Here is a 13,528-nt window from a genome sequence, read left to right on the forward strand (position 1 = left end):
TAAATGTTTCCATTTCCCTCGTTTCGACCAATTTCAATTATTTTGAATCGACTTATTTATCCTATTGAAATTAGAATCATTATTTTAACTACTGTTAATTGAATTATTTTGGGTATTATAACTATATCATGCTTAATACTAAAATCTAAAATTAATGACGTTCTTAAACAGAAATATATTTTGGCAATGATTATTAAGTTCCATGTTAGAGGTTTTAAATTTACCATTCCCCCAAAATGAAATATCTAACACTTTATTTTTTAAAAACATTACAATAGAAAAATATTTGGCAATTCTCTTGCCAAAAGCAATAGGGATCAGCAAAAGAAAACATTTTGAAAAAAAATTTATACCAGCTGATAGGTTTGTGTATTTCCCCGCCAGTGATGGAAGTTTTTGCTTTTTTTTCGCTTTTGTCATATTAAAAAGAACTTTTTGTTTTTCATTTTAAAAGTTTGTTTTGCTTTTCTTTTTTGGTAACTTATTGTTTTTCAAGGCTTTTCTTTTTTATTCAACTTACCTACTTTTTAAAAATTTTTTTTACTATCTCTTACTTTTATTTTACATTTTGTTTTTTCTTTAAATTTTAAGAAATATACAAATTGCTGTTTTGGAAGGCATTATTGTCTGCAGCAAGAAAACGTTCTTCGTTTCTTTAAAAGAAAATCTGTTTCTATAAATATAGAAATTAATTGAAAAAACCAGACCAACAAAAACTTTATTACAGTTTTATAAAAAAAATATTATGATGCATTTAACGACTGTATAGTTTACGTCGATTTTTTCGAGGTAGTAAAAATTTTTTTTCTTAAAATTCTATGTATTTATTTGTTAAGCTATAATAAATCAGCTTTAAATTGTTGCAAAAATTTTGAAGAAAGGTATATTTAAAAAATTTATTAAATTTCCATAATACAGAAGTGCATTTTTGAGTTTAATTTAAATTAAACATGAAGTTCCACCTTTAGCGCACTGAATTAAAAAATTTAAAAACGTTCTACGGCATTATGGAACTCAATACTATTCGGAAAATTTGCTTCTATAATTATTATTCGCAGTTCATTATGATTGTCTTTTCAAATAATGAAATATGTGTATAACAGTTTATGACTAAAATCTATTGTTTAATTACCATCGAATTTAAGAATCAAAATCTTATTAGCGCATACGTATCAATATTAAAATTGAAATTTTTCACTTAAAATTAAACTATAAGTACAAATCTCAATCAGCTAAATTGCAGTGCTACAATTACACATTGATTTTCCTATACAAAACAAAGTACCAACAAATTAATACCATCTATATAGATGGTATTTCAGATCATAACCTCTTTTAAAGTGTAACCTGTAATTTTATTTTTTCAAAGACATAAACTAAACAATTAAATTAGTCATATCATTCAACACAATTTACTTCGATAAAGTCAATATTAAACTTTCAATTTCATTTACGAGTACATATACTTAGCTACTTCTCATTCATATTATTTAATAAAAGAATTTTAGTTATTTTTTTTTTGTTTTGACTTTTGATCCTTTCAAATCATTTGATGAAAACTAACTACTTCAATAAAATTAAAGAGTTTAATAAACAACAGACAAAATATAAATTTTAACATAAAAAAAAATTTAATAAAATAAATATGTTTATTTGAATAAAAGTTAAGAATAATAACAAGAAATTTCATATATGTAGGTTGTTCAAACAATTATAGGTGTACGATGATATTTGTAATCACAAAAATTTACTCAAGAGTGCAAAACAAAACTATGAGTATAGGTAAAGTAACTAAGAGTTGCAAACGATATTGTTATTTACAAGATTGATGAAAAAAATCAAACACGTATATTTTTTTTAAGTGGCATAATATTATCAAAGTTAAAAAAAGTTCAATTTGACGTCTAAAACTTAACCCGCTTAATATAGTCTATATACAAATTGACGACTATACTTCGCCTGAATGCCTTTTAGGTGAATGAACCCATACTTATATTATTTTCTTGGCTTTGAATTTTTTATTAAAGACTAGAAAACCCTGACTTAACCGTAGTTAAACCACCCAAAATATTAATAAACTTTGTTGTTCACTATATCAAGTTTTATTTAAGGCTATAAGTAAAACTGAAGGCCATTAGAAACCATAAGCTCATATCATACTGGTACAGAACTGTAAATAATATTGTTTTAAATTTTTATACTAATAAGATTTAGATTTTTAAATATATTATTTTAGATTTTTAAACATAAATCTTTATATGTATGTATATACTTTTTTTTTCTTATTCTTCCACTTTATAAATTCAATTGGTATCGAAAATTTAATTGACTGTAACAAAAAAAAAAAACAACAAAAAAACTGTATGAATCAATGCTGAATCAATTAAGATCAATTAAATACTAATATGAATGTGCGCACATACACCCATGTGTACATTATTTCTTAATGAAATATCATAATACGTATTATGTAAACACGCTTTATAAAAATTTCTGTGATTACAAGGGAAAAATATATAAATCGCGCTTATTGTTTCTTAATTTGATTTTAGTTCTGAATTTTATAAAGTAAAATATATAACAGGAATTAAATTTTGGTTAATGCCGCAGTTAGATCCGAAATTATATATCGGGATGGGCTCCAATTTGGAATAGTTCAATTTTTTTTTTAATGTAAAATCTTAACTTCGAATTGAATTCATTCGAAGCAAGACTTTTAATCTTGGCATGTTTTCCAATAAAACCACAGAATTTTGAAAAATATATTGGAAATCCTAAATGTATTGGTAATGATTTTGATGACGTTCTTTAATATCTGTACATATGCATGTATATGAAAATATTTTAAACAACGTGGCGTATTGAAAATTTTATGTAATTTAAAGTAAATTAAAATAAATTTAAAATCAAAGCCGAATGAATCTATGTATGTATGTACATTATATACATTGTTATTTTGTATTGTGATGTTTCATATTAATAATATGAAATTTATTTATTTCAATCGAAAATTTATCACTTATTTGGTTTAGATTTACACCGGTTCGCCAGATTAAAAGCAAGTAAATGGTTATGTAAGGTTTTAAATATTTGAGTATGCACTGTATATAATGTATGTAGATATTTATACACAGAAGAAAACAAGACATTTCTAATTAAGACGAAAATGAACAATTAAATTGTGATATTACATATTTTTTAATATAACTGGAACTACTACTCTAAAAGGGTTTACGCATTAAAACAAATTAAAAGTAGAACTTCATTACAAATAACCATATATGTATGTCCTTCATTCGTATGTATATGTATATAGATACCTACATATTCTTACAGAAAAATTTGATTTTTCGTGGCGGATTATCGAAGCGGTTGACGTCATCTTACAAAACTCAGACAATATATTTATTCCAACAGGATTTCCAACAGGATTATTAAAAACCAATCTTTATTTTTGCATCGGTAAGAACTACAATATGCATGTTTCATAATTATGGGTTTCTTATATTGCTGCCACAGGAATATACTACAAAATCTTTCGTTGGCCTTTTATTTGATAACTATGTACGAAAATGACGTATGTATGTATGTTATTTAGAAATTATGAGACAAAGCTAGAAAATTAAAATAAGAACACTAAAACCCTCAAAACAAATACAATTATCACGTGTTTTATAGATTATAACGGATTATAACAGAACTTTGCTCCTAGAAAATCAATTAAAGAACAAAAAAATGGAAACGAATAAAAAATATAAAATTTTTGTCTCTTTTGTATTTCACTTACGAATAAAATAAATTGTCGCGTTTTTATTCACCCATAAATTAAGTATGTTAAAATTTTACATACCTACATTTATACATACATATATGTACATACCGTCTATACAACAGTACATATGTATGTATAAGAACATTTTTTCGGGGAAACTACATATTTTGAATTTTATTCTTATTTTGAAACTGAACAATTAATTTAATCTATCTATGAAAACCAAAAAAAAATAAGAAAAGAGGAATTCTTTTGTTATTAAAACACAAAATTTTATTGTTTTCTTTAAGTTAATTTCTTCTTTAATTTAAAAAACAAATACTTACTTATATACATATATGCATACATACATGCATTTTATATACACTCTGATGTACTTTTAATATAATTTTTTTTTTCTTTTTCGTTTTGTTTTAAGTTCATATTTTGAGGTCATTCTGACGCCATTTAAATTGGATTGATTGAGTGAATAATAATTTATTTAAAAAAAAAATTTTATTTGTTCTGCTTGTTTTTTTTTTTGTTCCTTAATGAAAATGAAACAATATATACGCAAACAAAAATATTATTGCCATTTTTTGAAATGACGGAAGAAAATTTAATTGAACCTCAAATTAACGTGTTTTTCATTTTCTATTTAAAAAAAAAAGTGTTCCCTGCTTCTATACCCTATCTATAATTAAAAGTATGGAACATTTTATGTTTTTAATTTTATCTAGTTTTACATATTAAATAATTGAATTTTTAATAGTTAGTACGTACATAGTAAGGCGCTTTATTACTCTTCCAATTATTCTGTATTTTTCTTGTTTTTTTTTTGTTTTAGTGAAATTTAAATATTGTACGTAAATACATTCCTTTTATTCTAATGCATATTAATTAATATGAAATGCGGTATTATGAAAACAAAAGAAAAAAATGTAAAGAAAAAATTATAAAATTCAAAAAATAATATACAAATTATATCATTGATATTGCGTACATTTGTATATGTAAAATGTAATTACGTACAGTTATGTACAATTACTCGAATTTTATAATATTCATAACAGCACAAAAATAATGGAATTTTAATACCGCGTCAGTAATTTGCAGTATGAAACACGTTGTTACAATAGACGAGTATAGATTTATTATTATATAATCTGGTCAATGAAAATTTGTAGCAGCGATATTTGGCTTCAAACTGATTTTAAAGTATTACCTATAACACGCCTGTTATCATTCATCTATAATTTTTGAAAGTTTGAGCAACTTCCATGTCCTTGGTTCGCCTCTTATGTTTTAATAGTTTATTCGAATTTATACAGTATTTTTTATTGATGATAATTTCTACAATATTTTTCATTATAAATTATTTAGACGATATTTTTAAAATATTAATCCAATCAAAATATTTCTTATATAGATATACATAGATAAATAATATTTCAAATTGTGTACATTTACGGTAAAAAAAAAGGTTTGTTTAGTTGGTATAATAATTGTGAAGTGAATGCTATTATTATTCATTTAAATTAGTAAAAAGCAAAATTATAAAATCTACATTCCAAAAATACATTTTTCTTTCCTTAAATTGTAAGTCTTAATTTTTGAAAATTGTTTGTTTATCATCTAGATTTCGTATATTCTTTAATGAAGAGAAAAAAAATTGAAGTGGGATTTCGGAAGATGAGGTGGAATTTTTTTTCTCTTGCCATTGTTGAAAATTTTTTTCTTTATCACAATTTCTAACAATTTTAGTTTATAGTATTCTAATATAGCAAAAAAATTCCAAATTTTAACTGAAGGTATATGAATCACAAATCGCTTTTAACAAATACATACATTGTTTCATAGTATGTACTATTAAAAATATAAAAGGTATGTCTTAAATGGTATTTTATTTTCTTTTTTATCAGTTATATTATGTTAATCCAACAATGCAATTTAAAATTAGTAATATCTTAGATATGATATTTTAATAGCAACAAAAAAAAAGCCAATTAAAGTATATTTAAAAATATTTTCTCTATTACTTTCTATTAGTACTGCAAACTAACACTTATACTAACACTACTACTAACACTAATAATATTTATTCTATAAAATCGAACTTTCAACAAATCTGTATACAAATTATGTAATTTGTGTACGAAAAATTAATTTATTTGTATATACCAAAACTAATTCTATATATTTTGTATAATTATGTAGATTTTTATTAACTATATATAAATAAGTTAATTGTTGTAATTATGTTTTACATTTAAAGATGCTTGTGGGTTGTCAGATGTTACGCATATAGAATCATTACAAGAAAAATCACAATGCGCTCTCGAAGAATACTGCCGAACACAATATCCTAATCAACCAACAAGATTTGGAAAATTATTATTGAGACTGCCATCATTGAGAACAGTTTCATCACAAGTAAGTTTCTTGTAATAATTTATAGCTTAGATACTTAAAATCTTAAAAAAAACATGCCAGCTTCTTAAATCTATCCTCTGTAATTGTTATAAATTAGTTTTTTTTGCAATTTGCAATATAATTGAAATTCATGCTGGTATATGCTTACCTATATTAAACCTAAAAACCATACCTCTCAATTTCAAAACAGTAATTTCATAGTTACTCGTTTCCTAATTTATTTTTAAATACTTTGCTTAACTTTTAATTTTAATTTCATATTTTTATATAATATTATTACAGGTCATAGAGCAATTATTTTTTGTACGTCTAGTCGGTAAAACACCAATTGAAACATTGATACGTGATATGCTATTATCCGGTAACAGTTTTTCATGGCCTTATTTACCGTCAATGTGACATACAATGTGGCGGCAATTAACAACAACATGATCATCAGCAATGATGGGATCAACAATGGGGATCTCATCTTTGTCCAATTGTTATACTACAAATAATTTTCATAATACAAATAATAATAATCATCCTCATCATCATAATAATAATAATAATAACAGTCTTGCCAACCAAATGAATAATAATTTATTATCACATCATATAAATAATAATAACAGCAATCATAACAGTCATCATAACAATAATCATCATTTATTACATAATAATAATAGTAATAATAGTAATTGTGATGTTACAATGTTAAATAATAATAATGATATTAATATAGCAGCTTCAATAACATCAACCGATAGTCTAATGTCATCATCATCGAATAATTTAATTGAAACAAATAATAATAGTACTAGTGGTACAAATGATTTATCAAATGTTATAGATGTCAAATAGAAAAATAATTTCAATCAAGGTACATCAGTTTCATACCTATACACTTATATATTTTATTATATAGTATGGGTATATAATCAAAATTGGAATACATAATATGTATATATACATATAATATGACTACACCATTATATTAAATAATAATAGGTGCTATTGGAATGGCTATTATTTCAATAAAATAACTAAAAATTTTTGTTTTTCTAAAAGAAAATTTTGTGGTCAAATTTAATTTAATTGAAATAACGTTATTAAATTAATTGAAATTATAAATTCAAAATAATAAAAAAAAGAAAGCTAAATATATTGTTAAAAACGAAAACATTGTATAGAAACAAAAATTTTAGTAACATTTACTTACTTTTTTTTTTGTTTTTTAATTTTATTTTGTCAATTTATTTTAAGATTGTACTTGCTGTTAAGATGATTTCTAAATTATATCAAAAAATAAATTATTAATAAATATAAAAAAATTATAAAGAAATAAAAAAATTATTATCAGAAGGTTGGTATGCCAACAATAAATATTATGTATGTAGAACATATATAAAATATATAGTATAAAACATATACATATGCATATACATAAGTATGATTAAATTCAAAGTGTAAATTATTTATGGAAAAAACAAAAGGAAAGAGAAAAAAAAACAAAATGAAAAAAAAAAAACTATATAAGAGAAAATTTCGGAGCCAAAAATTAAAAAAGAAAAATAAAAAAAAATTAAAAATTGAAAATAATTAAATTCAATATTAAAAAACAAAAAATATTTAAAAAATATAAAAAAAAAAGGTAAAAAATTAATTTAAAAAATTATAATTTAATGTAAGGTCTCAAAAGACGCAATATTTTAAATTAAAATGTTTGTAAAATACAATTTATATATATATTAGTACGTGTATTTATGTATATACATACTATATATTTAGTACAGTAAAAACAAGGAAAAAAAATTTAATTTATTAAAAAACAAATAAAAAATTAACAAAAAATTATTATTTTGTCATGGTTTTTCTTTTAATCTTAATGAATTCTTAGGAAAAAAAAACAACTCATTTTTTTTTTATTATTAAAATGTGGATTATAATTTTTATAATATATAAATTTATATAAGTTAATAAAAAAAGAAAAAACACAGCAAAAGAAAGTAAAACAATTATTCTATATAAAATTGAAAATCTGGAAAACTTTCCATGAGGCTAGTTCAAATAGAAATTGCTGTAAGAATGAAAAATATATTTTATTTTAGTAAAAGAAAAGAACATGGAAAAAAAATTATCAAGGAAAACTGTAGTTAGACATGTTTAATTTGCAAATTAAATTGCAGCCTTTTAGGCTTTTATACATAATCAGTGAGTGAACTGTTAGCGCCAATTGAAATCAGATTTAAGTACTGCGTAATATACACAATAAAAATGGTTTAATTTAGTATTCTTTCCTAAAATTCCGAAATCATATTAGTTCGACCATCTAAAAATTTATTTTAAAATAAACATTATTGCATTAGAATGTTTTTCAGTTTTAAATAATTAAAATTTTTTATCGAAATTGCTAAATCAAATATTGTTCCTACAAATTAAATATATGTGGTTTAAAAATCATTAATTAATAATTATAATTTTTATAGCATCATTTTAAAACTACATTATGTTTATACAAATTTATTGGAACCATAATAATTGAACTATTTTTCTTCATACAGCCGTATTAAATTGTCGTAAATGTTATAGAGAAATATAGAGTATTTCTGCTCTTTACGTTTTAACAGTTAAATTTAAAATTATTTAAATGTTTAAATTATATAAAAAAATTTTATGCTTAGAAGGTTTAAAGCTAAAAACCTAAATTATTTCAAAATGTCAAAAATTTCTGAGTCTGCAGTTTACTACACTTGAAAATTTTATAGTCTTTCTAAACACACATATTGTTTACAATTTCAAACATCCAAATTAAACCGTACAAAAACTTTGGTATCCTTTAGAAATTTTCTCACAAATTTAAAATGTTATTAATAACACAGTTGAAATCATTAATTATTGCTAATTTCTGCTCCTCTGATATATGTGGAAGCTGTCTTTTATTACTTTTATAAAAAGTTTTCTTTTTCTTAAATCCAATAAACACAAATTATGGTGATTACACCAACTCATGACCTTAATATAACAAGAAACTAAAAATGTGAAAATTTTAATCTTATATTGGAATAGAACAACCTTAATGCAATAAATTCTATAACATAAGTTTGGGAGTTTTCCTTGATATAATTAACAAACAGAAGCAAGAATGATGTTCTTAAGCGCAATATTTTTTTTTATTTTATATTTTAAGTAAACTCAAAGATTATACACAAATTTAATATTTAAATAAAATCAAATCTTTTGAACTTATTAGAAAATACAAGAAAAAATTCTTTAGAAAATTATTCTATTCCAAATTGATTAATTGACTAGTTTTTTTCCAATTACTATTTTATATTTTTATTAATTATAATTTTCATTTTATATTTATAGAAGGAGAGAAAAAGTTTATGCAATAAAAATATTCGTTAAACGAATATTTTTTTTTTTTATTAATTTTTTATTAATAAATTAATACAAAATGGCACTTACTTACTTAAATAACGAATTTTGAAATGAAATAAAATATTTTACCAATTGAATAAAATTTTAATAATTATATTTTAATTTTTAGTGAATTATTATTTGGAAGATTAAGTTTGAACAAAAAAAAAAAGACATTTTTTTAAGAATTTATTATCTTTAGTAAGTAATTTAATGATAAATCTATAGTCCCTTACCACAAATTTCAATATGATTCCAAATTATTTAGATAAAAAATTAAATAATATTTCAAAAGGTACTACTTATTGTTAAATTATTTAAATGTGTCTAACAGTGTATGATTAATTTCTACGCGATAGACATACCAACATTTCAATATTTAACTATTTTATAATGGTTAATATTTTATACAAAATGACTGCTTATTTGATCTAATTGACCAACAAAAAAAAATTCCCTATTTCGATTGGCAAAATGTTATATTATAAAATTAATAAGTTTAATATAAAAAAAATTAACGAAATATATAATTAAATCTCAAACTTTATATTTATAAGTTTTTTTTTCTTATTTTTCATAATCCTAAAACAATGAGAAATAATACTCCTTTGAGTGCCATTAGTTATTAGGGATTCTTTTAGGTGCAATCTATTTTTCTTAATTATTAATAATTATAATTTTCTTTATTATTATTATATTTTTTTTTGTTTTTTTTTTTTTAATTAAAAATATTATAATTTAAATTCTCAAAAAAAAAATATTTAGACTTACATACGATATACATATATATTATATAGTTCAATATATTTAGTAACAATAACTTTTATTTAGTTTAAAATTTTTAAAAATTTTAATATTTAAAAAAAATTGTATGAAAAGTGTAATAAAATATATAATATATATATATGCATATTATATATAAATAGTGTATGTAGAAAAATATGTTGATATAATACATAAATGAATTAGTATATGTATATATATATACTCAGAATTAAACATGCGTATATGTACATTTATGTTTATATAAAATATTATATATACATATATATATGTATAACATTATATCCTTTCTGTTTTTAAAAATTTTTGAACTGTTATATTATATGAAAAAATGAAAAAAAAAACTCAAAAAATAAAAAAAACAAAAAACAAAGAAAAAAATAAAGAAACCATTAAAATACGAAATTGTATGAAATAAAATGAAAGTTTTCTTAAAAAAAAAAATTGCTTTATATTTTTTATTTATTTTTAAATTTATTAGAAAGTTCCTTTCTATAAAATCCCGAATAAAATGAAACCTTCCTGTATTATCATTAATCTGGTTTTCTTTAATTCACTAGCCATTTTAGTGTTACCCTTTAGCGTCTAATATTTGTTAGATAATTGTAGGTCTGCAATAAATATAATTGCTAATCAAATAGCATTTATTCTGATTTAGCTAAGACTTCCTGAATTAGTTCATGTTCTCACAATGATTACGTTCAATTTGAAAGCGTGCAGTATCGTTAGTTACTCGAAAGTAGTAGGGTTACTACGTTGATTGGTCATATAATTAATATTTATTTTCCATCTACTGGAATAAATGTTCAAAATTATTTTTTATTTAATACATAGATATGCTGATGTAGTTTGAAGCCTTATATATTAAAATTTAAATTTTAAAATATCTTATAATTATTAAGATTTAAATGCAATATTTGGTCCACAATTTAAAATTTTGCAAAACAAAAATAATTAGTGCAAATATTTGATTATTAATTTATGAAAATAGGTTTTAACTAAATCATAAATATATTTAAAACTTGTTTAACTCTAACATTATTTAATCGTAATTAATCTTGCTCGATGTCAATAGTATGTTGGATTTATTAAACATAAATTTCAATATTTTAAAGCACTGTTTATGTTTGCAGTGCAATATATAAAAGGGTGTTTTTAATAATGCAATATGTTTTCGCATAATTTAAAAGCTTCCGAATTTATTTTTTTTAACTACAAAATAGTTAACGAAGCAGTTAAATGTTAAAAGTCTTAATATGCAGCATATGTTAAAAGTCTTAATATGCAGCTGTAGTTATAAAACAAACTGCAAAAATAGTACCGCATCATAAAACACATTTTTTGACAGCACGTGCAGTTTGTTAATGCCAAACATAGGACACAGTCAATATTAAGTTTAAACTGAATTATCAACAACGCAAACACTATATATCGATTCATATGTTCAAAACGCTTTAAAGTTTTTCAAAAAAATTCAACAAATACAAAATTTTTACTTCTTTTTCCAAAAGAAAAAAAAATTATTATAAATGTTAACTGTATTTCAAAATTCTATAATGTAATATAATGTTAGTTAATTAATGAAAAAATGTTTTCAAATATATAAAATAATGATTCATATTGTAGAAATTTGTGAACGACACAGAAAATAAATACATCGTGACCAAAAAATACTACGTGTATTCATTCATTATCTGTCGTGATTAATCTTTACTTTAATCTGACGAAAAATTTACAATTATTATACCTAGTAGCTTTTATCCAACACCATTTTTTTATTCAAGAATTCATTTTTATTTATTTTGATATTCTTTAAAAGAAAAATTTCTTAATATTAAATGTGTGGTCTCAGTTTTTAAGTTGAAGTATATATTTCGGAAATTGATTGCAAATACAATTTCATTGGATTAATATGTACTTATAAATATTTCACAGAATAGTGTTAGATTGATTTGCTTAAATATTTGTTATATTTGGAGATAGTTGTGTGTATGAAATATGTGTATATATATATAGGATTTAAAATAAATTTTTTTGAAACAAAAGGTTAGTCACCTATTAAGCAAATTTGTAACAATATGATACTCAATAACATTATTTTTGGCTGAACATTTTTTCTTATAACTTTGTCTTTTGAGTTTAGAAAAGAGTTGAATGAAATTATTTTTGAAGAAAAATCTATGAAGTTAAAAATCAGAATTCAGAAATCCAAAGGAAACGTGTATGTATTTAGCGTCGGAAAGGCTTTTGCACGTCTTGAAGCTGAATATTTCTTAACAATTTAAATAAGCAAACATTTCCAAATAATTTAATTAAAAACAAAAGCTTTCAAATTGGTGTCTCTCCCACTACATCTACGCACTAAACAATTTTCAATATCTTAATTAACACACTTTTTGTGGTTTGTTTAAAATTCCTTTTTGGTATTTCAATATTCAATAGTCTTCCAAGTATTAAGTATATTTTAATTAAAAGCTTGTTTTATTTTTATACAATGTTGTAAATCTTAAGCAGTTATCCTTGCTTAGACCGCTTTTTTGTAAAGGAAATTTTTCTGTACATTTTTGTACATTTTCATTAAATTGGTGTAAATTTTACTTTCTAGCTCATATTTTTTTTTATTTTGTTAAAAAGTATTTTACTGAAATTTTTTCAATTTGTATACCGAAACCAATTTTAAACGAATCATTTAATCAATTTCATTGAATGTCAAAAATAATATCAATTTATTTTAAATAAAATTCAGGACGTCATCGCTTTAACGAATACCCGTGGAGCTTTCATGTTATCCCTGTAGATAATTTTCACTCAGTTAGGTTTTATTTTATTCTTTTCCTATATATGATTGGCTGTAATATATGTAAACAGAATTTGAAACTTAAAGAGACCCGTACGCAATAAAAATTTTATGTTGTTCCAATGACTTTAATATCGGCCGTAATTGCTGTCTTCCTTTTATATTAAATGATTAAAAATTTTTTGCGGAAATAATTTCATTGCTTTCTGGTTTTTTGTGCTAATTTTTTTATTTTTTTTTTTTTTTTGGTGGGAATCTTCAAGACATGTGATAATTGACTTCACCACAGGTGGCACTTTTTCAAACCATATCTCTATTCTATACAGGAACATTATGTACTATATATACATTATTACAGTGAA

General features: G+C 22.3%; 1 protein-coding gene across 1 annotated transcript in view; it reads left to right on the forward strand.

Annotated features, from left to right (window-relative positions):
• Positions 1-6,607, forward strand: part of LOC129610588 (steroid receptor seven-up, isoforms B/C) — a 77,553-nt gene extending 70,946 nt beyond the window's left edge. The window contains exons 4-5 of the mRNA XM_055523194.1: positions 6,027-6,184; positions 6,467-6,607. Coding sequence (XP_055379169.1) covers positions 6,027-6,184; positions 6,467-6,583 — 275 coding nt within the window. The 3' untranslated portion in view covers positions 6,584-6,607. The remainder of the gene's footprint in view (positions 1-6,026; positions 6,185-6,466) is intronic.
• The last annotated feature ends 6,921 nt before the right edge of the window (positions 6,608-13,528 follow it).

The sequence above is a fragment of the Condylostylus longicornis genome, unplaced genomic scaffold (assembly GCF_029603195.1).
Source record: "Condylostylus longicornis isolate FDR11 unplaced genomic scaffold, ASM2960319v2 ptg000045l, whole genome shotgun sequence".
Taxonomy (NCBI): Eukaryota; Metazoa; Arthropoda; class Insecta; order Diptera; family Dolichopodidae; genus Condylostylus; species Condylostylus longicornis.